The sequence below is a fragment of the Leptodactylus fuscus genome, chromosome 1 (genome assembly GCF_031893055.1).
Source record: "Leptodactylus fuscus isolate aLepFus1 chromosome 1, aLepFus1.hap2, whole genome shotgun sequence".
In the NCBI taxonomy this organism is placed as follows: Eukaryota; Metazoa; Chordata; class Amphibia; order Anura; family Leptodactylidae; genus Leptodactylus; species Leptodactylus fuscus.
The window spans coordinates 352,466,363-352,489,396 of record NC_134265.1 but is presented as its reverse complement, the minus strand read 5'-3'; the positions used below and the strand labels follow the sequence as shown (position 1 = coordinate 352,489,396).

Genomic DNA, 23,034 nt, shown 5'->3' with positions numbered 1-23,034 from the left:
ACACTAGCCCCTCCTTATTGGATTATTATACACACTAGCCTCTCCTTATTGGATTATTATACACACTAGCTCCTCCTTATTGGATTATTATACACACTAGCCCCTCCTCTTTGGATTATTACACACACTAGCCCCTCCTCATTGGATTATTATACACACTAGCCCCTCCTTATTGGATTATTATACACACTAGCTCCTCCTTATTGGATTATTATACACACTAGCTCCTCCTTATTGGATTATTATACACACTAGCTCCTCCTTATTGGATTATTACACACACTAGCCCCTCCTTATTGGATTATTATACACACTAGCCCCTCCTTATTGGATTATTATACACACTAGCTCCTCCTTATTGGATTATTACACACACTAGCCCCTGCTTATTGGATTATTATACACACTAGCCCCTCCTTATTGGAATATTATACACACTAGCTCCTCCTTATTGGATTATTACACACACTAGCCCCTCCTTATTGGATTATTATACACACTAGCTCCTCCTTATTGGAATATTATACACACTAGCCCCTCCTTATTGGATTATTATACACACTAGCTCCTCCTTATTGGAATATTATACACACTAGCCCCTCCTTCTTGGATTATTATACACACTAGCTCCTCCTTATTGGATTATTACACACACTAGCCCCTCCTTATTGGATTATTATACACACTAGCTCCTCCTTATTGGAATATTATACACACTAGCCCCTCCTTATTGGATTATTATACACACTAGCCCCTCCTTATTGGATTATTATACACACTAGCCCCTCCTTATTGGATTATTATACACACTAGCCCCTCCTTATTGGAATATTATACACACTAGCCCCTCCTTCTTGGATTATTATACACACTAGCTCCTCCTTATTGGATTATTACACACACTAGCCCCTCCTTATTGGATTATTATACACACTAGCCCCTCCTTATTGGATTATTATACACACTAGCTCCTCCTTATTGGATTATTATACACACTAGCTCCTCCTTATTGGATTATTACACACACTAGCCCCTCCTTATTGGATTATTATACACACTAGCCCCTCCTTATTGGATTATTATACACACTAGCTCCTCCTTATTGGATTATTACACACACTAGCCCCTCCTTATTGGATTATTATACACACTAGCCCCTCCTTATTGGATTATTATACACACTAGCTCCTCCTTATTGGATTATTACACACACTAGCCCCTGCTTATTGGATTATTATACACACTAGCCCCTCCTTATTGGAATATTATACACACTAGCTCCTCCTTATTGGATTATTACACACACTAGCCCCTCCTTATTGGATTATTATACACACTAGCTCCTCCTTATTGGAATATTATACACACTAGCTCCTCCTTATTGGAATATTATACACACTAGCTCCTCCTTATTGGAATATTATACACACTAGCCCCTCCTTATTGGATTATTATACACACTAGCTCCTCCTTATTGGAATATTATACACACTAGCCCCTCCTTCTTGGATTATTATACACACTAGCTCCTCCTTATTGGATTATTACACACACTAGCCCCTCCTTATTGGATTATTATACACACTAGCCCCTCCTTCTTGGATTATTATACACACTAGCTCCTCCTTATTGGATTATTATACACACTAGCTCCTCCTTATTGGAATATTATACACACTAGCTCCTCCTTATTGGATTATTATACAGACATCTTGTATGTAACTATCCGTGAGTCTTCCAGGTGAGGGATTTCCTCCCGTCCTTCCTTGGCTTAGTCTTCCCGTTCTGTGAGTCTCCTGGCCGGTCTCGCTTGCTCTGACCACAGCCTGTCAGTGCTGTACAGCTCAGGGCTCTGTAGGGCCTGGTGTAGCCTTCAGCTTGTGCCTGTGTATACGGCTGTGATACTAGAGTGCAGTGTATGAGGCGGCCTGTAGGGGGGGCAGTCATCTCCTCAGCCTATACTTATACGGCCATCCAGGCTCTATACACTATCACAGAGCAGCGGGCCATGCTACTCGGAGTCTCCATGGAGACGGTGCTCGGCGGAGTCCACCGAGACTCAGCAGGGTGTCGTCTCCCGCACCCCCGTAGTTTGCTCAGAGTGGTCGCTTCTAGTGTGGAGCGCAGCGCACACGTGACCGCGGTTAGCCCCGCCCCGGGTCAGGCCTGGCAGCCCGGTGACGACATCCGAGTGAGTGGAGCAGAGAGTCCCCGGACTGGAGAGCGCCGGCCCCGGGAGAGACATGCGGACTGCGGGGCTGCTGCTCGTCCTGCTCCAGCTGTCCCTGTCACCAGTACTGGAGGCCAAGGAGTGCGAGAAGCCCTGTGTGAACGGCGTGTGTCAGCCCGGCAGCGGCCAGTGCCAGTGTGATCCCGGCTGGACCGGAGAGCAGTGCCAGCACTGCGGGGGCCGCTTCTTGTGAGTCCTCCCTATGTGTGTGCGCACGGCTGGGGGGGACTGTGTGTGTGTGTGTGTATGTATGTATGTGTATTTATGTGTGTGTTATGTATGTGTGTGTTGTGTATATGTATTTATGTGTGTTATGTATGTATGTGTGTGTATATATGTGTGTTATGTATATATGTGTGTGTTGTGTATGTGTATGGTATGTATGTGTACGGTGTGTGTATTTACTGTGTGTATATTACATGGAGGAGCTACTTGTGTGTATATTATATAGAGGATATATGTGTGTGTATATTACATGGAGGAGCTGTGTGTGTACAGTGTATGTGTAATATGTAGGAGCTGTGTGTGTACAGTATGTGTATATATTACATGGAGGAGCTGTGTGTGTACAGTATGTGTATATATTACATGGAGGAGCTGTGTGTGTATACAGTATGTGTGTTACATGGAGGAGCTGTGTGTGTACAGTATGTGTATATATTACATGGAGGAGCTGTGTGTGTACAGTATGTGTATATATTACATGGAGGAGCTGTGTGTGTACAATATGTGTATATATTACATGGAGGAGCTGTGTGTGTATACAGTATGTGTGTTACATGGAGGATCTGTGTGTGTACAGCGTGTCTGTATATTACATGTAGGAGCTGTGTGTGTACAGTATGTGTATATATTACATGGAGGAGCTGTGTGTGTACAGTATGTGTATATATTACATGGAGGAGCTGTGTGTGTACAGTATGTGTATATATTACATGGAGGAGCTGTGTGTGTACAGTATGTGTATATATTACATGGAGGAGCTGTGTGTACAGTATGTGTATATATTACATGTAGGAGCTGTGTGTGTACAGTGTGTGTATATATTACATGGAGGAGCTGTGTGTGTACAGTATGTGTATATATTACATGGAGGAGCTGTGTGTGTACAGTATGTGTATATATTACATGTAGGAGCTGTGTGTGTACAGTATGTGTATATATTACATGGAGGAGCTGTGTGTGTACAGTATGTGTATATATTACATGGAGGAGCTGTGTGTGTACAGTATGTGTATATATTACATGTAGGAGCTGTGTGTGTACAGTGTGTGTATATATTACATGGAGGAGCTGTGTGTATACAGTATGTGTGTTACATGGAGGATCTGTGTGTGTACAGCGTGTCTGTATATTACATGGAGGAGCTGTGTGTGTGTACAGTATGTGTATATATTACATGGAGGAGCTGTGTGTGTGTACAGTATGTGTATATATTACATGGAGGAGCTGTGTGTGTACAGTATGTGTATATATTACATGGAGGAGCTGTGTGTGTACAGTATGTGTATATATTACATGGAGGAGCTGTGTGTGTACAGTATGTGTATATATTACATGGAGGAGCTGTGTGTGTACAGTGTGTGTATATATTACATGGAGGAGCTGTGTGTGTACAGTATGTGTATATATTACATGGAGGAGCTGTGTGTGTACAGTGTGTGTATATATTACATGGAGGAGCTGTGTGTGTACAGTGTGTGTATATATTACATGGAGGAGCTGTGTGTGTACAGTGTGTGTATATATTACATGGAGGAGCTGTGTGTGTACAGTGTGTGTATATATTACATGGAGGAGCTGTGTGTGTACAGTGTGTGTATATATTACATGGAGGAGCTGTGTGTACAGTATGTGTATATATTACATGTAGGAGCTGTGTGTGTACAGTATGTGTATATATTACATGGAGGAGCTGTGTGTGTACAGTATGTGTATATATTACATGGAGGAGCTGTGTGTATACAGTATGTGTGTTACATGGAGGATCTGTGTGTGTACAATATGTGTATATATTACATGGAGGAGCTGTGTGTATACAGTATGTGTGTTACATGGAGGATCTGTGTGTGTACAATATGTGTATATATTACATGGAGGAGCTGTGTGTGTATACAGTATGTGTGTTACATGGAGGATCTGTGTGTGTACAGCGTGTCTGTATATTACATGGAGGAGCTGTGTGTGTGTACAGTATGTGTGTATTATATAGAGGATCTGTGTGTGTACTATTGTGTATCACTTTATAGTAGTATCTCGGTGTTACCTCTCTCGGTGCTTTATATAATCTGCGTTTTATCTTCTGTGTGAACACTCTCTTATACTATTTGCGGTTCTCCGTGTTGCACTTTGTACCTCTTGTCCTCCTATAGTAACTCCTGCACATACAGTCACATACAGCGTGCAGTGTATTCCCATGTCCGTGTTCCTATATCCTGGGGTACACTGGCTATCAGGCAGCTAGTTTCTTCTCTCTTATACTTTGTGTTATTTTGTACCTTTCATTCCTCTTTCCTTCCACTCTCAGTGTTTTCACAGTTTTGTTCAGGTGTCTGTATACACTGCATCACCTCTTAGTTTTATTACTTTTTATGATGATCTAGGTGTGTATACTGTATATATGTGTCATTGCACTGCCAGTGACCGCTCCACACTGCAGGGGATTACCGTGTAAAATACAGTGTGAACAGATCATAAACCATTCCTATGGCCAATAGCTGCAGCCATAACAAAGTCCTCAGACGTGGTCGTTAACGTGGAAGCGCGGTGGCGGGAACCTTCTGATCTTACCTCCTTTTGCAGCAGTCGCCATAAAGTGTTCTCCAGCTCTGCTCTGTTGTCTGTAAAACGTTTTCGTTCCTATCCAGAGGCTAAAACTAGTCCTGACCTTATCCCTGCTCACACTGCTGAAGGTTTGTTACAGTGTATCTCTCCCTTAGATTGCTGTTACATTGTAGCGATCCCTCCTCTGAGGTCACCACTGGCTGTGAACCCTTTGTATATATTCTAGACACAGTGATGGCGAACTGTTTATAGACCGAGTGCCCAAACTGCAACCCAAAACCTACTAAAATATCACAAAGTGCCAACACGGGAATTTAACCTTAATACTGTGCGGATCCACGATTGGGAACAATGATGGGCCCACAAAATACAGTGGTGTGAATGGGGTTATACAGAGCTTTCCATAATACAAACCACTTTGTACTGAGAGGTGAGAAGGTCTCTGCGTTTGGTACTTGTGAACAATTAATGTTCATTATTTACATGGCGGCACAGGATCTGTATTATAGTGACCGTACAATGTTATTACAGCCTGTACTAATATCACGTCTGCTATAACACAGATACTGTGTGATAGAAATAGTGAGTGGACCTCAGACAGCACAATCTGCCTCAAAGTGGCCCCCAGACAGTATTATATGCTCCACAGTGGCCCCCAGATAGTATTATATGCTCCACAGTGGCCCCCAGACAGTATTATATGCTCCACAGTGGCCCCTAGACAGTATTATATGCTCCACAGTGGCCCCTAGACAGTATTATATGCTCCACAGTGGCCCCCAGACAGTATTATATGCTCCACAGTGGCCCCCAGACAGTATTATATGCTCCACAGTAGCCCCCAGACAGTATTATATGCTCCACAGTAGCCCCCAGACAGTATTATATGCTCCACAGTGGCCCCCAGACAGTATTATATGCTCCACAGTGGCCCCCAGACAGTATTATATGCTCCACAGTGGCCCCCAGACAGTATTATAGTATTATATGGTCCACAGTAGGCCCCCCATGCAGTATGATATGCCCCACAGTAAGCACCCCCTGCAATGTTATATGCTCCACAGTAGATATCCCCCACAAAGTATTATATGCGCCACAGTAGGCCTTCCAAGACAGTATTATATGCGCCACAGTAGCCCCCTACACAGTATTATATGCTCTACAGCAGCCTCCCTACACAGTATTATATGCTCCACAGTAGCCCCCTACACAGTATTATATGCTCCACAGTAGCCCCCTACACAGTATTATATGCTCCACAGTAGCCCCCCTACACAGTATTATATGCTCCACAGTAGCCCCCTACACAGTATTATATGCTCCACAGTAGCCCCCCTACACAGTATTATATGCTCCACAGTAGCCCCCTACACAGTATTATATGCTCCACAGTAGCCCCCCTACACAGTATTATATGCTCCACAGTAGCCCCCTACACAGTATTATATGCTCCACAGTAGCCCCCCTACACAGTATTATATGCTCCACAGTAGCCCCCCTACACAGTATTATATGCTCCACAGTAGCCCCCTCGTATACACACACACAGTATTATACTTACCTGAAGTCCCATGAAGAGTAGCCGCCCTCCTTCTTCTGACTGCAGGCGCTGATGACTTACAATAACGCGCCTGCATCGGGGCAGAGGTCACACTCTGCAGTCAGTATAGGCCGCAGTCTTGCATTTGAACATCTAGCTGAAAGCAGCGATCGCTCACTGATGTGGAGTCTTGTACCGGATTCCCTGTTGGTGAGCGATCTGGACAACGGCGTGTGCGTGCCATAGGTTCGCCATCTTGGTTCTCGAATATTTCCACTCACTGCGGAGATGTTGACTATAAGGAGTTAATACAGAAAACATATCGGAGGCTTCCAGATCTCATTATTAGGAGTGTGTAACCTCTGTAGTGTCCTGCAGTAAGATACGGTCACACTGTGCAGAGTGATGAGCTGGGGTGGGAATTAGTGTATGATTAGTACTAGTAGTATGGTTACAGGGATTAGTGTATTACTAGTATTATTATTATTAGTATATGCTTAGTGTTAGTCTCTGCCCGCGACTTCGCCTGTGGGTTGTTGGCGTCGATGATCCGCCTATATTCAGCAAATTGCTGCTGTTGATGGTTTGCCTATTTCGGCAGCTCTCAAGCTGTCCTACTGCTGAACTTGTTCCTCACGTCATGCCTGTGACTGTTCCAGCATCTCAGAAGCTCGCTGGGACACCATGTAATGAATGTGTTGATGATCCACCTTCTCCGGCGTTTCTGCAGCTCTCAAGCTGGTCTGCCGCCGAATTCGTTCCTCACGCCGTGCCCATGATTGTTCCGACATCTCAGCAGCTCACTGCGACGCCATATAATGCATGTGTTTTTGGCGTTTATGATCCCCCTCAGCTGTGCTTGAGGAGAACTCTGTGACTTCTGGCTCCTCCATAGCTCTTGTTGTTTGCGACAAATTAGATTCTCTTTTTCCAGGCATGTTTAAAATTGAGAAACTGCCAATTTGGATTAAAGGTGTTTGCCCGTGTCAGTGTGTCAGCACTGCCTGGAGCAGATCAGATAATATGCAAATGCCTGTACACTGAGGGTTAGTGTGTGATTACACAGAGACATAACAGACCTGGCTGAGATAAGCTGCTGCAGGAGCAGTGTAATATAGTATGTGAACATAAATTCATAACAGTCATGAAGCCATGTCATTTACCAAGATAAAAAGTAGCCTATATTTTAATCGAGGTTACAATCTATCTATGTGCCACATTTCATCAAAATCTGTTAAGCCGTTTTTGCGTGATTGAGGAACAAACACACAAATTTTCGCATTTTATTAAATTAATTAATAATAATAATAATTATTATTATTATATTATTATAGTTAGTTTAGTAGTGTAGTAGGAAGGATAGGATAATGATTACTATGTGATAACGATCTGTTTGGAGGTTGTCCTGACATGTTGACGCCATTGTTCTCCACTATGATAGTGTGAATTTCTCCTTATATATTGATCCCTGTTAGATTGGACAGAGTCTTATAGCTGGCGGCATTGTGATCCCTCCATGTTATCTTATCTAACACATGAACTCCGCGCACACAAGGCTGGCAATCACTTCTACTTTTCCACCTTTGGATGACTTTCAGGGCCTGACTTAGGTTCCTTATTCCTGAGTACCTGCCATTAAAGGGCCGGGCAGCAGGCAGGGTTGGGGTTCAGATGGCATCATGGTTGGCACCTGGTAAATTGTATGTAATCTGGTCATGCTGGGGTAAACAGATGTCATAAAGGCGCTACTTATACAGAACCAGCGCCATGGTTCTGCCCAACTTTATAATGGACTAGACTCATAGTCACTGACTAATGACAGCCTGACCTTCTACAGAACCTCACAACACACCCCCGGTGCTGACGTGACGGGCACCCAAACAGTATAGGAAAGCTCTGAGTCTAATGAATGGCTATAGTCACACACTCAGGTTTCTCAGCCATGCGGTGTCCATGATCTGGGGATCGGGCTGTTCTCCACGACTGGACTCCTACTGATCGATACTTTTTACTTGCTACCCCTTTAATTGTGCCCGTACTTTGTGTTTCAGTTTTTCACCATTTGCCAGATCTCTGCCTGCGGTCACTTAGGGGGACATTATTTGCCAACTTCTTCGCAACACAATGGGGACACCCTGTTCGTTGGCCTGACTTGCCCCAAAATTGTACCTCTGTGATACCATATTGTCTTTAGATGAAGTTTTTGTGGGGGAAATAGCATTCAGAATATGACTTTTTTGTTTGGCACTGATATATACTGATAGTTCAGTATACATCTAAGAGTATGATATAGCCCTGTAGGTTACTCTCTGTACATCATGGTTCTGGAATATGGACTGTACTCATCCTACAATACATCGCCACTTCCAGAGCTGTCATCAGAATTTGGCTTGCTTTCTTCTAAAATCTGTATTGGCTCCGCACCTGAGAGTTAACAGGAAGACAGCTGAATAGTAACGGTTGTTTTGGTGGGTTCTTGACTATATTATTTTGGGTTTCGTTAGAAGACCATTATTGACAGTAATTTTGGGAATGTTGTGAAGTCGTCTACAGAGCTGTATAGGCTCCGCACCTGAGAGTGAACAGGAAAACAGCAGAACTCTAGTACTTGATTTTGAGGGTTCTTGACGATATTATTTGGGGTTTTGTTAGAAAACCATCATTGACAGTAATTTTGGGAATGTCCTGATGTCCCCTACTTGGCTGTATAGGCTCCGCACCTGAGAGTTAACAGGAAAACAGCTGAATAGTAATACAAGTTGTTCTGGGGGTTCTTCATATTATTTCAGATGTTGTTAGAAGACAATTATTGACAGTAATTTTGGGAATGTTGTGAAGTCATCTACATAGTTGTATAGGCTCCGCACCCGAGGGAGCCTTCACACGGAGTAAACACGCGTGTATTTTTGCAAAATACACATGTAAAAATTAGACTCCCATTGTCTTCAATGACCTCTTACAGGCGTTGTTTTACACGTGCGAAAAAATGTCATTGAAGTCAATGGGAGTCTTATTTTGACACGTGTATTTTGCAAAAATATACACGTATTTACTCCGTGTGAAGGCTCCCTGAGAGTTAACAGGAAAGCAGCAGAATTCTAGTACTTGTTTTTGAGGGTTCTTGACTATATAATTTTGGGTTTTGTTTAGAAAACCATCATTGACAGTAATTTTGGGAATGTCCTGATGTCCCCTACATAGCTGTATAGGCTCCACACCTGAGAGTTAACAGGAAAGCAGCAGAATTCTAGTACTTGTTTTTGAGGGTTCTTGACTATATTATTTGGGGTTTTGTTAGAAAACCATCATTGACAGTAATTTTGGCAAAGTTTCGATGTCATTGACAGAGCTGTATAGACTCCGCACCTGAGAGTTAACAGGAAAACAGCAGAAATCTAGTACTTGTTTTTGAGGGTTCTTGACTATATTATTATTTTTTTTTAGGGTTCTTGACTGTTATTTGGGGTTTCGTTAGAAGACCATCATTGACAGTAATTTTAGGAATGTCCTGATGTCCCCTACTTGGCTGTATAGGCTCCGCACCTGAGAGTTAACAGGAAAACCGCAGGATTCTAGGAGTTGTTTTTGGGGGGATCTTGAGCACATTACTTCTTAGGGCCCTGTTATATGACAGTAATTTTGGGAACATTCTGGTGTCGTCTGCTCACCTCCAGCGTAAGGACAATTTATATTTGATGGGTTTTGAAGGGTTAATGTTTCTAAGATGATTTCCTCTTTTTGGAAGTAATTTTCCTAACTTTCCTCCCCAAATGACCGGCTACAACCCTCGTGACTTGCACTGAATAGATTTCCCCGTCTAGACTCCTCACGTCTCTGACCTTGTTGTTCTGTCACCGTTGTTTATTACGTTTTGTAGGTTTCCTTCTGAAAACTTTTTAGATTGTTTTTCTTCTTCTTCTCTGAACATTCACGTTTGAGCACTTGGATATTTGTAGATCATTTCTTTTCTTTTCTCCAAGGCTTTGTTTGCAGAGTTCCTTTTATATTCTAAGGTATTTTTTGTTAGTAATGTTCTGTTTTTTTTTCTTTCTGTTTTGAATTTTTTAAAAATTTTTTATTTATTTGGTAAAAATGACTCAATTGCTGACATAAAAGGGATTTCCCGTGATCTTAGCAGGATGTGATGTGACGGGGTAGCTGAGTACGCCCTTGGGCTCCCGGGTGAGGTTAGTGTTTTATTTTTTAATGTTTGTTTGTTCTTCATAGCATAGATCCTTGTATATAACGTTCCAGCTATAGAGACTCTCTTTGCCTCTCTTGCACCCCCTGCTGCTCTAGAAGGGACAGAATTTTAAAGGGGTCGTCCAGGGACTGTAATGTATTTTCTCCTAGACTGGACCTGGAGGTTACAGTTTGGTTTTGAGTAGGGTTGAGCGATCGGAAAAGATCAGATTCTGATCGGCGATCGAGTAAATCTCACGATCGTGATCGGAATTCCGATCCCGATCTTTTATGGCGGGATCAAGGTCAGAGGTTATTTCCTACAATGCTTGGCTACTGGCCAATCATTGTGGGAAAAGCTAGCATTAGAGTTGAGCGATCGGGAAAGATCAGATTCCGATCGGCGATCGAGCAAATTTCAAGAACAGGATCGGCTGGAAAATGATCGAAAATCGAATTTTAAAAACGATCCTGAAATCTCAATATCGGCTCCCCCCTTCCATAGCACTTGTTCTGATCCTCCCCTGCTGGTCTGACTGTGCTCTTCAGCTTCCTACCTAACAGGGTCCTACTAGATGTGAGGGAGTGCTGGTGGAGGATGACCACTGGGGAGGATGGGAGGAGGCTCTCTGCGGCCCCTGAAAAGGAAAGGGGCTTGCCTTAACCCCTTGTGATGGTGGCCTGCTGTGACTGCTAAGGTGTGGAGTCTTCTGACTACTTGTTGGGAAGATGTCATGACTACTAAGGGGGAGATTTGTTGCAAATACTGGGGAATAAAGACTTGACATGGCAGGTTTTTTTTTTTTTTCGATGGGGGAGGAGGCATGCTGTGACTACTGGGAGGGGGGAGCAGATGTGCTGTGATTACTGGGAGGGGGAGAAGGCTTGCTGTTACTACTGGGTGCGGGAGAAGGTATGCTGTGACTACTGGGTGCGGGAGAAGGCTTGCTGTGACTACTGGGAGGGGGAGAAGGTATGCTGTGACTACTGGGTGCGGGAGAAGGCTTGCTGTGCCTACTGGGGGGGGGAGAAAGCTTGCTGTGACTACTGGGTGCGGGAGAAGGTATGCTGTGACTACTGTGTGCGGGAGAAGGCTTGCAGTGCCTACTGGGTGCGGGAGAAGGCTTGCTGTGCCTACTGGGAGGGGGAGAAGGCATGCTGTGCCTACTGGGTGCGGGAGAAGGCTTGCTGTGCCTACTGGGAGGGGGAGAAGGCTTGCAGTGCCTACTTGGAGGGGGAGAAGGCTTGCTGTGCCTACTGGGAGGGGGAGAAGGTTTGCTGTGACTACTGGGAGGGGGCGAAGGCATGCTGTGACTACTGGGAGGGGGAGAAGGCATGCTTTGACTACTGGGAGGGGGAGAAGGGTTGCTGTGACTACTGGGTGCGGGAGAAGGCTTGCTGTGACTACTGGGAGCGGGAGAAGGCATGCTGTGACTACTGGGAGGGGGAGAATGCATGCTGTGACTACTGGGAGGCGGAGAAGGCTTGCTGTGACTATTGGGTGCAGGAGAAGGCTTGCTGTGACTACTGGGAGGGGGAGAAGGCTTGCTGTGACTAGTGGGAGGGGGAGAAGGCTTGCTGTGACTAGTGGGAGGGGGAGAAGGCTTGCTGTGACTAGTGGGAGGGGGAGAAGGCTTGCTGGAACTACTGGGTGCGGGAGAAGGCTTGCTGTGACTACTGGGTGCGGGAGAAGGCTTGCTGTGACTACTGGGTGCGGGAGAAGGCTTGCAGTGACTACTGGGAGGGGGAGAAGGCTTGCTGTGACTACTGGGAGGGGGGAGTAGGTATGCAGTGACTACTGAGAGGGGGAGAAGGCTTGCTGTGACTACTGGGAGGGGGGAGTAGGTATGCTGTGACTACTGAGAGGGGGAGAAGGCTTGCTGTGACTACTTGGTGGGGGGAGAAGGCTTGCTGTGACTACTGGGAGGGGGAGAAGGCTTGCTGTGACTACTGGGAGGGGGAGAAGGCTTGCAGTGACTACTAGGAGGGGGAGAAGGCTTGCAGTGACTACTGGGAGGGGGAGAAGGCTTGCAGTGACTACTTGGTGGGGGGAGAAGGCTTGCTGTGACTACTGGGAGGGGGAGAAGGCATGCTGGGACTACTGGGAGGGGGAGAAGGCTTGCAGTGACTACTGGGAGGGGGAGAAGGCTTGCAGTGACTACTGGGAGGGGGAGAAGGCTTGCAGTGACTACTGGGAGGGGGAGAAGGCTTGCAGTGACTACTGGGAGGGGGAGAAGGCTTGCAGTGACTACTGGGAGGGGGAGAAGGCTTGCAGTGACTACTTGGTGGGGGGAGAAGGCTTGCTGTGACTACTGGGAGGGGGAGAAGGCTTGCTGTGACTACTGGGAGGGGGAGAAGGCTTGCTGTGACTACTGGGAGGGGGAGAAGGCTTGCTGTGACTACTGGGAGGGGGAGAAGGCTTGCTGTGACTACTGGGAGGGGGAGAAGGCTTGCAGTGACTACTGGGAGGGGGAGAAGGCTTGCAGTGACTACTTGGTGGGGGGAGAAGGCTTGCTGTGACTACTGGGAGGGGGAGAAGGCTTGCTGTGACTACTGGGAGGGGGAGAAGGCTTGCTGTGACTACTGGGAGGTGGAGAAGGCTTGCTGTGACTACTGGGAGGGGGAGAAGGCTTGCTGTGACTACTGGGAGGGGGAGAAGGCTTGCTGTGACTACTGGGAGGGGGAGAAGGCTTGCAGTGACTACTGGGAGGGGGAGAAGGCATGCTGTGACTACTGGGAGGGGGAGAAGGCTTGCTGTGACTACTGGGAGGGGGAGAAGGCTTGCAGTGACTACTGGGAGGGGGAGAAGGCTTGCAGTGACTACTGGGAGGGGAGAAGGCTTGCAGTGACTACTTGGTGGGGGGAGAAGGCTTGCTGTGACTACTGGGAGGGGGAGAAGGCATGCTGGGACTACTGGGAGGGGGAGAAGGCTTGCAGTGACTACTGGGAGGGGGAGAAGGCTTGCAGTGACTACTGGGAGGGGGAGAAGGCTTGCAGTGACTACTGGGAGGGGGAGAAGGCTTGCAGTGACTACTGGGAGGGGGAGAAGGCTTGCAGTGACTACTGGGAGGGGGAGAAGGCTTGCAGTGACTACTTGGTGGGGGGAGAAGGCTTGCTGTGACTACTGGGAGGGGGAGAAGGCATGCTGGGACTACTGGGAGGGGGAGAAGGCTTGCAGTGACTACTGGGAGGGGGAGAAGGCTTGCAGTGACTACTGGGAGGGGGAGAAGGCTTGCAGTGACTACTAGGAGGGGGAGAAGGCTTGCAGTGACTACTGGGAGGGGGAGAAGGCTTGCAGTGACTACTTGGTGGGGGGAGAAGGCTTGCTGTGACTACTGGGAGGGGGAGAAGGCTTGCTGTGACTACTGGGAGGGGGAGAAGGCTTGCTGTGACTACTGGGAGGGGGAGAAGGCTTGCTGTGACTACTGGGAGGGGGAGAAGGCTTGCAGTGACTACTGGGAGGGGGAGAAGGCTTGCAGTGACTATTGGGAGGGGGAGAAGGCATGCTGTGACTACTGGGAGGGGGAGAAGGCATGCTGTGACTACTGGGAGGGGGAGAAGGCTTGCTGTGACTACTGGGAGGGGGAGAAGGCTTGCAGTGACTACTGGGAGGGGGAGAAGGCATGCTGGGACTACTGGGAGGGGGAGAAGGCTTGCAGTGACTACTGGGAGGGGGAAAAGGCTTGCTGTGACTACTTGGTGGGGGGAGAAGGCTTTGACTACTGGGAGGGGGAGAAGGCTTGCTGTGACTACTGGGAGGGGGAGAAGGCTTGCTGTGACTACTGGGAGGGGGAGAAGGCTTGCTGTGACTACTGGGAGGGGGAGAAGGCTTGCTGTGACTACTGGGAGGGGGAGAAGGCTTGCTGTGACTACTGGGAGGGGGAGAAGGCTTGCTGTGACTACTGGGAGGGGGAGAAGGCTTGCAGTGACTACTGGGAGGGGGAGAAGGCTTGCTGTGACTACTGGGAGGGGGGAGTAGGCTTGCAGTGACTACTGGGAGGGGGGAGCAGGTGTGCTGTGACTACTGGGAGGGGGAGAATACTGAGATGATTATTTCGGGGATGTTCCCTTTAAGAAGCACTGCCTGTATTACCGCCCTCCACCCTCTAGTTGTCCTCATTCAGCTCTGACCATGTGACCACTGAGTAAATGTGTAAATCCTCAGTCTACGCTGTCGGCTATGGGAAAGTGGATGTTACACATAATCTCGTGGCTTTTGTGTAATTCATTTGTTCTGAAATCTCCTGACAGGACCCTGAAGGCAGAGAAGAAGAGGACAAGAACGTTCCGGTCATAATAATGTCATGTTCCACAGATGAGCCCCTCCTAGTGCACTGGCTGTGACGGGGCGGAGCTTAGGAGAGCGGGGCGGGGCTTAGGAGAGCAGGGCTCCTGCTGGCACCAGGTACCTTACGGGATTGTCGGGAGGAGCGGCTATAGCACAAGCTGCTACAATGTAACACCTGGCGCCAGCTGTAGCCTAAAGTGCCACCTGTGATTTTGATGGACCATATGTGTTGGGGATCCCTCAAATATCCCCCCACCCCACCTGCAGATGATGGGCAGCTGGGCAGTTTCGACTGCCCGATTGTTTAGTTCTTGTAGAGGTAAACCACTGCTATCTAGTGCTACCCCCAGATCTATGGGGACGCTGTAGTGGGGAGTTGGGGGTGTATGGCCGACCTTAGTATAGCCTATTTTTAGTAGGTTTTTTTTTTTTGCATGATTTATTATTATTCTATGGTTTAAGGCCCTGTTCTCACGGAGTAACGCGCCGCTCATTTACACACATAAACACGTGTCAGAGCGTGGCGCTTCAAAAGAGATCCCATTGACTTCAATGGGTGGCGGCTTATGCGCACTACACATTGAAATCAATGGGTTATAAAGTACCTAGTAGCGCCCCCTTTGGCAAGTATCACATCTTGTAAACACTGTATGTAACCAGCCAAGAGTCTTCCAGTGTTTGAGGGATTTTCTTCCATTCCTCCTTGGAGAAGTCTTCCAGTTCTGTGAGATTCTTGGCTTGTCTCTGGCCACAGATGGTCAATGATGTTCAGATCAGGAGACTGTAGGGCCTGGTATATCCTTCAGCTTGTGCCTTTATATATGACTAGCAGGAGGACTCGGCTTCGCATGGGTATATTTCATTTTTTGTTTGTGTAGTGACCCTATAAGTATTGCCCAGTTTTGTATGTCATTTGTGTGTGTGTCTGCCTGCGACTTCGTCCGCGTGTTGTTGGCGTCGATGATCCGCCAATATTCAGCAAATTGCTACCGTCGATGGTTCACCTGTACTGGCGTTTCGGCAGCTGTTAAGCTGTCCTACTGCTGAACTCATTCCTCACAACATGCCTGTGATTGTTCCGGCATCTCAGCAGCTCGCTGGGATGCCATATAATGAGCGTGTTGTGTCAATGATCCCCCTCAGCTCCACTTGAGAAGAACTCTCTGACTTCTGGCTCCTTCATAGCTCTCATTGCTTTAGAATTTTGCAACAAATTTGATTTTCTTTTTCCCGGCATGTTTAAAAGTAGCAAACTATCAATTTGGATTAAAGGTGTTTTCCCTTGTCAGTGTGTCAGCACAGCCTGGAGCAGATCAGATAATATGCAAATGCTTGTACACAATCCACTGAGGGTTAGTGAGTGTTTACACATAGAGATAACAGCCCTGGGACCTGAGATAAGGCTGCTGCTAAGAGCAGTGTAATATAGTATGTGAACATAAATTCATAACAGTCGTGGAGCCATGTCATTTACCGGGATAAAAAGCATATATGTTAATCGAGGTTACAATTTATCTATGTGCCAAATTTCATTCAAATCCGTTCAGCCGTTTTTGCGTGATCGAGGAACAAACATCCAAATATCCAAACTTTCACGTTTATAATATTAGTAGGAGGACTATTAGGAGGAAGGATAGGATGATGCGGATACTAATAGTTTTATTACACATTTATATAATTTATGACCGTCCCTGTGCGATTACCGGACAGTAATGACAGGTTTGTGCTGCCTGGGTGAGTCACAATGTTTACTTATGCAACTGGATCAGGAAACATGATGTTATCGAAGAGTTTTATAAGCCATGATGAGATGCGATAAAACGAAATGAAATCATAGTAAATTATATCAAGTCATATAAATATTATATGGCATATTAAACTGACATCAAATAGTATCATTGTCCACATTCATCTTATTATAGTAGTTACATTCTTATATATGGCAGTATTATAGTAGTTATATACTTGTACATAAGAGTAGTATTATAGTAGTTATATTCTTGTACATAGGAGTAGTATTATAGTAGTTATTTTCTTGTACATAGGAGTAGTATTATAGTAGTTATATTCTTGTACATAGGAGCAGTATTATAGTAGTTATATTCTTGTACAGAGGAGTAGTATTATAGTAGTTATATTCTTGTACATAGGAGGTAGTATTATAGTAGTTATATTCTTGTACATAGGAGCAGTATTATAGTAGTTATATTCTTGTACATAGGAGCAGTATTATAGTAGTTATATTCTTGTACATAGGAGCAGTATTATAGTAGTTATATTCTTGTACATAGGAGGTAGTATTATAGTAGTTATATTCTTGTACATAGGAGGTAGTATTATAGTAGTTATATTCTTGTACATAGGAGTAGTATTATAGTAGTTATATTCTTGTACATAGGAGCAGTATTATAGTAGTTATATTCTTGTACATAGGAGTAGTATTATAGTAGTTATATTCTTGTACATAGGAGTAGTATTATAGTAGTTATATTCTTGTACATAGGAGGTAGTATTATAGTAGTTATATTCTTGTACATAGGAGTAGTATTATAGTAGTTATATTCTTGTACATAGGAGGTAGTATTATAGTAGTTATATTCTTGTACATAGGAGTAGTATTATAGTAGTTATATTCTTGTACATAGGAGCAGTATTATAGTAGTTATATTCTTGTACATAGGAGGTAGTATTATAGTAGTTATATTCTTGTACATAGGAGTAGTATTATAGTAGTTATATTCTTGTACATAGGAGTAGTATTATAGTAGTTATATTCTTGTACATAGGAGGTAGTATTATAGTAGTTATATTCTTGTACATAGGAGCAGTATTATAATAGTTATATTCTTGTACATAGGAGGTAGTATTATAGTAGTTATATTCTTGTACATAGGAGTAGTATTATAGTAGTTATATTCTTGTACATAGGAGTAGTATTATAGTAGTTATATTCTTGTACATAGGAGTAGTATTATAGTAGTTATATTCTTGTACATAGGAGCAGTATTATAGCAGTTATATTCTTGTACATAGAGACAGTATTATACTAGTTATATTCTCATATATAGGAGTATTATTATAGTAGTTATATTTGCGTATATGTGGGTCAGTATAATGGCAGTTATTCTTGTTTCTTGTAGGTTGACAGTATTGTAACAGTGGATGCTTTTGCAATAGCTTCTTCTTCTTGCAGTACGTTCTCGCCATCAGATAGCTTCTAGTACATCTGTAGACTTGGTGTTTGCCCCCTCCGTACAGTAGGAGTACACCTGTGCGGTATATGGGTAGGCGGCTCTCCCCTCTCCTGTGCTCTCTGTGTATTCTTCTGCAGGGTGTGGATATATAGACTAGTGAGCTTTCACTTTCAGTCTTGTGTGTATTTGCTGTATACCTCAGGTCTGTACATGTATATACGTTGTGTAGCTGGTGGCGGTGACGCTGTGTGCTGTAAATAGCAGGGTGGAGAAGGTGACTTGAGATGTGACGTGTCGGGTGTGTTATTGCCGTGACATCTTGTGATTGTGAGAGCCGTCTTTTGGGGGATTCATCCTGGAATATGCATTTGTCACTTCCTATATTTCTCTGTACGTGTCTCTGACCTGCGCGCTGTAGTATTGTCATGTAGCCTCTCCTCCCTGCGTGCTGTGTAGTCCGTCAGCGCTCCTGACATGTCCTTTTCTAGAAATACAATTCCGGAACATCGTGTCTTAGATCTCTACATTGTGTCGCGTCTCTATTATTCCTCCTGGAAATGTCTACATTGACGACAGGTTGTTACCATTCATCCTGGCACTGCTGATATTGTCTGGACTGAGTCTGTCTGTTTAGGGTTACACCCCTACCTGATAGCACCCAGTTGTCAATTTACTTATACATTTCCAGGAGGATTAACAGAGGGACTGGAAACAAATTTCAGAATGTTCTGAATAAGACGTCAGACACTGCCCTATGTAGATGAATGTGCCGCCACTGGATGTGATTGTTCTGTCCCCATGTACCTTGTCATAGATCAATGCAAACAGGTGCCGATCGTTGCGTGCATAATCAATCGTCGCTCGTCCTGCTCAACCATGTTCTGTAGACACATTCCCTTTAAGATCCCCGGGGTGTTCAGAACTTGACCAGTCAGTATTTACCTGACATCACAGTGCTGAGCAGCTCTGCTGCGGTAGAGGGGAGGGTTCGTGTCTCTGTCACCAGCCCTTGCCGTATTATGAGACATTTCTATTATTGGAAGTGCAGACACTCCTAGAAATCACGAGGCTCGGACTTGGTACAACACACTGACCCATTATTATAATATAAGGAAGTAGTCGCGCCCGTCCATGTCATCGCAGGGATGGAAGGGTCTGCTTGACAATATTTGTTTGTATAAAAGGGAGTCGTTGAAATTTACTCTTTTACCTTGTACTAGATCAGGAAGCCATTGTTAGGTAACCCGCAGGGCAGGACATCACAACCCAAATCTGACAGCTGCTGCTGCTTCCTCCTGACATTGGGATGCTAACAATGTGCTTCATAAAGGGAATGGCGTCGCCAGTCTGTGTGGTGTTGTGTCTGGAGATTGTGGACATGTATTACCTGTAATAAGAAGTCAGACCTCAGCCTCACGTCTCTGTGTGAATAGGGCCATGGTCATTTCTTTCCACAAGAGTGTCGGGAATAAGTTAAGGACACATCCCTGTTACAGCCATGTATACACAGACCACCACTGCAGATATATATATATATATATATATATATATATATACACACACACACAGCGACCACCACTGCAGCCATATGTATACAGCCTGAGTGGTATATAGCAGCTCTTCACCAGGTGCAGTGATTGTCTGCAAAATCTTGTGCAGACATTAGCAGCGGACACTAGCTGTATCCGTGACATTTTGCATTGATTTAAATGGACATCGGGTGCGTTTTTTTTACAGTCCGTGCCTGTCCTTAGCTGTCCATTCCCAAAGATGTCCGACTTTTCAAGCGGACAGTAAAACCCAACATGTAGGTTTTTGCTGTCCGCTTGAAAAGTCGGACATCTTTGGGAACGGACACTTAAGGACACCCACAGACAGTAAAAGAACGCACCCGATGTCCATTTAAATCAATGCAAAATGTCACGGACACCTACAGGGCTCTCTTACCCTTGCAGGGCTCTCTTACGCTTGCAGGGCTCTCTTATACCCGCAGGGCTCTCTTAAACCCGCAGGGCTCTCTTAAACCCGCAGGGATCTCTTATACCCGCAGGGATCTCTTATACCCGCAGGGATCTCTTATACCCGCAGGGATCTCTTATACCCGCAGGGATCTCTTATCCCCGCAGGGATCTCTTATACCCGCAGGGATCTCTTATACCCGCAGGGATCTCTTATACCCGCAGGGATCTCTTACACCCGCAGGGATCTCTTACACCCGCAGGGATCTCTTATACCCGCAGGGATCTCTTATACCCGCAGGGATCTCTTACACCCGCAGGGATCTCTTACACCCGCAGGGATCTCTTACACTTGCAGGGCTCTCTTACACCCGCAGGGCTCTCTTACACTTGCAGGGCTCTCTTACACCCGCAGGGCTCTCTTACACCCGCAGGGCTCTCTTACACCCGCAGGGCTCTCTTACACCCGCAGGGCTCTCTTACACCCGCAGGGCTCTCTTACACTTGCAGGGCTCTCTTACACCCGCAGGGCTCTCTTACACCCGCAGGGCTCTCTCAAACTTCCAGGACTCTCATCCAGCGACCCCTGCGAGTGGAGACTCTGCCGCAGATGTTATCCCTGCCTTCACACTAGCATTGGCCTTTCCTCTTGTTCTTGTCACAGGAATGGCAGACCGCAGTCACGTATGGAGTCTGGCGGACCGCGGTCACATACAGAGTCTGACGGACCGCGGTCACGTACGGAGTCTGACGGACCGCAGTCACGTATGGAGTCTGGCGGACCGCAGTCACGTATGGAGTCTGGCGGACCGCGGTCACGTACAGAGTCTGACGGACCGCGGTCACGTACGGAGTCTGACGGACCGCGGTCACGTATGGAGTCTGACCGACCCCGTTATCTGTAATGGGATCCATCAGGTATCTGTCACATCGGAAACTGGTGGATGTAAAGGGACTTTTTTGTCTGACAATTTTAGACAGACACTGCGACAGAGTCTCCAGTGCGGATGTGATCGTCACCTGACTAGAGTCTTCAGTAGACAGAGTCTAAGGTCGCAGAGGTGTGTACTTGGAATATAAGCAGTGCGCCCCCTATTTATATCTAGGAGGGTGGTACATAGACCTCTCTGTGGACTCCATACAAATACAGAAATCCATGTATATATTATATTTATATTGGACTGCGCAATACCAGACCTGGCCAGTTGTGGCGCTGTTCCCCGATGATGGTTGTGATACCATTCTCCTATTCTTACAGCGCTGTGGTATATCATCTCTACAGAGGACTGTGTCTTTGCACATATCAGGCACTTTCTGTGTAGTACACAGTGTACCCGTGTCGCTGGCGGTCTGTGAATGGCGTCCATTGTTTTCCGGTAATTTGCGGTTTGTGTTGATGTTTTCTTTAGGTTATCTCCATTTAATGTATGAAGACGCTCAGTGTCTGTGCTGTGTCCCATCTGATAGGGCAGAGCGGCCACTGATCTGCAGAGCTGTCACAAGGACAGACGTGGGTCGGAATACCCCCCTTTATTAGGCTGTCACCCCATCTGTTTAGTACTGCAGCACAGTGTATGGCGGCATTTATATCCCCTATACATCCAGGGGGTCTCTGCATAGAAACCGAGCAGTGGGATCCTAGAGGTCAGACCCCCATCAATAGTCCTGACCCTTCGCTATGAATCTCTATGTCCCTGTTCTTATAAATAGAAAGCCAGACCTGCAGTTAGGACTGACACGAGAATGGGGCTGCATGGACCTCAGCCTTATCCAGTATTCCCGGCGTGGTGTAGTGCTGCGATATCCAGTTTACAGATCAATAAGTCATCCATTATGTCAGGACTGAGCAGGGAGCAGTCCATAGTTCAGAGCGCTCCGATAATCTGACATCCCATAATCCAGAAATACTAGGGATGGGCCCAATACCCAAGTGCTGGTGGTATAGACAGAAATCCCAATGTGAGGGGGGCAGTAAGCAGAGCTGCAGTGTAAAGTATGGGAGGCAATAAGCACACGATAATCGCACGGTGACTATAACAAAGCAGGTGATCGGGGTAAAGCTGTGTGGCAGTGTAAAGCATGGGAGGCAGTAAGCACACGATAAGCACGCTGTGGCTATGACAGAGCAGGCGATAGGGGTAAGGCTGTGTGGCAGTATAAAGCATGGAGGATCCTATGAGATAAGGGTAGGGTTGCAGACTGGCTCTGCACTATCATTGGGGTATCCTATATTGTAACAAGGCTTTCTGTGGAGCCCCCCAACCCTTTATTGAAGCGCCGTATTCTGCCATGCTGGGTGTTGTAGTGCTACAATACACACAAACAGGTCACCACTACCATAGAGTATTGCTTGTATTTCTGCAGACTAGTGTGAGGTTGTACGTTTAGCCGTATAATGTACCGTACGTCATAACCCCGCGCTCAGGACATGATTGTTATTACATTACTAATGTCTCTTGTCTATTTCCAGGTTAACTGGACCAAGTGGAACTGTGACGGACGGCCCGGGGAACTACAAGTACAAGACCAAATGTACCTGGCTGATACAGGGAAGGTAAGGCGAGGGTGCAGCGCCCACATTTAGGTCAGTGTAAGGTCCCTCCGTATAGAAGGGGTTACACAGCCTAGATCACATCTTTCTGAGTTAGTTAGCATATGGTTATTACAGAGGGAGACGAGCGGTTCCCACATGACCTGTCACCGCTTATCTCTGAAGGATCTTCATACTTATGACTTTATACAGTGGCTATGGCCGCCGTGTCCTCAGCCTCGCGTGTTCGGCCGGCTCTGGATTCACGAGGTAAATAACAAACATGACCAATGCCCAAAGTCTAAAGGTGAAGAGGAGTTTGCTGGCA

General features: G+C 45.9%; 1 protein-coding gene across 1 annotated transcript in view; it reads left to right on the top strand.

Moving 5' to 3' along the window:
• Positions 1 to 2,126: 2,126 nt before the first annotated feature.
• The window catches only part of ATRN (attractin), a 106,578-nt gene continuing 85,670 nt past the window's right edge, over positions 2,127 to 23,034 (top strand). Inside the window, exons 1-2 of the mRNA XM_075261777.1 lie at positions 2,127 to 2,419; positions 22,647 to 22,730. Coding sequence (XP_075117878.1) covers positions 2,244 to 2,419; positions 22,647 to 22,730 — 260 coding nt within the window. The 5' untranslated portion in view covers positions 2,127 to 2,243. The remainder of the gene's footprint in view (positions 2,420 to 22,646; positions 22,731 to 23,034) is intronic.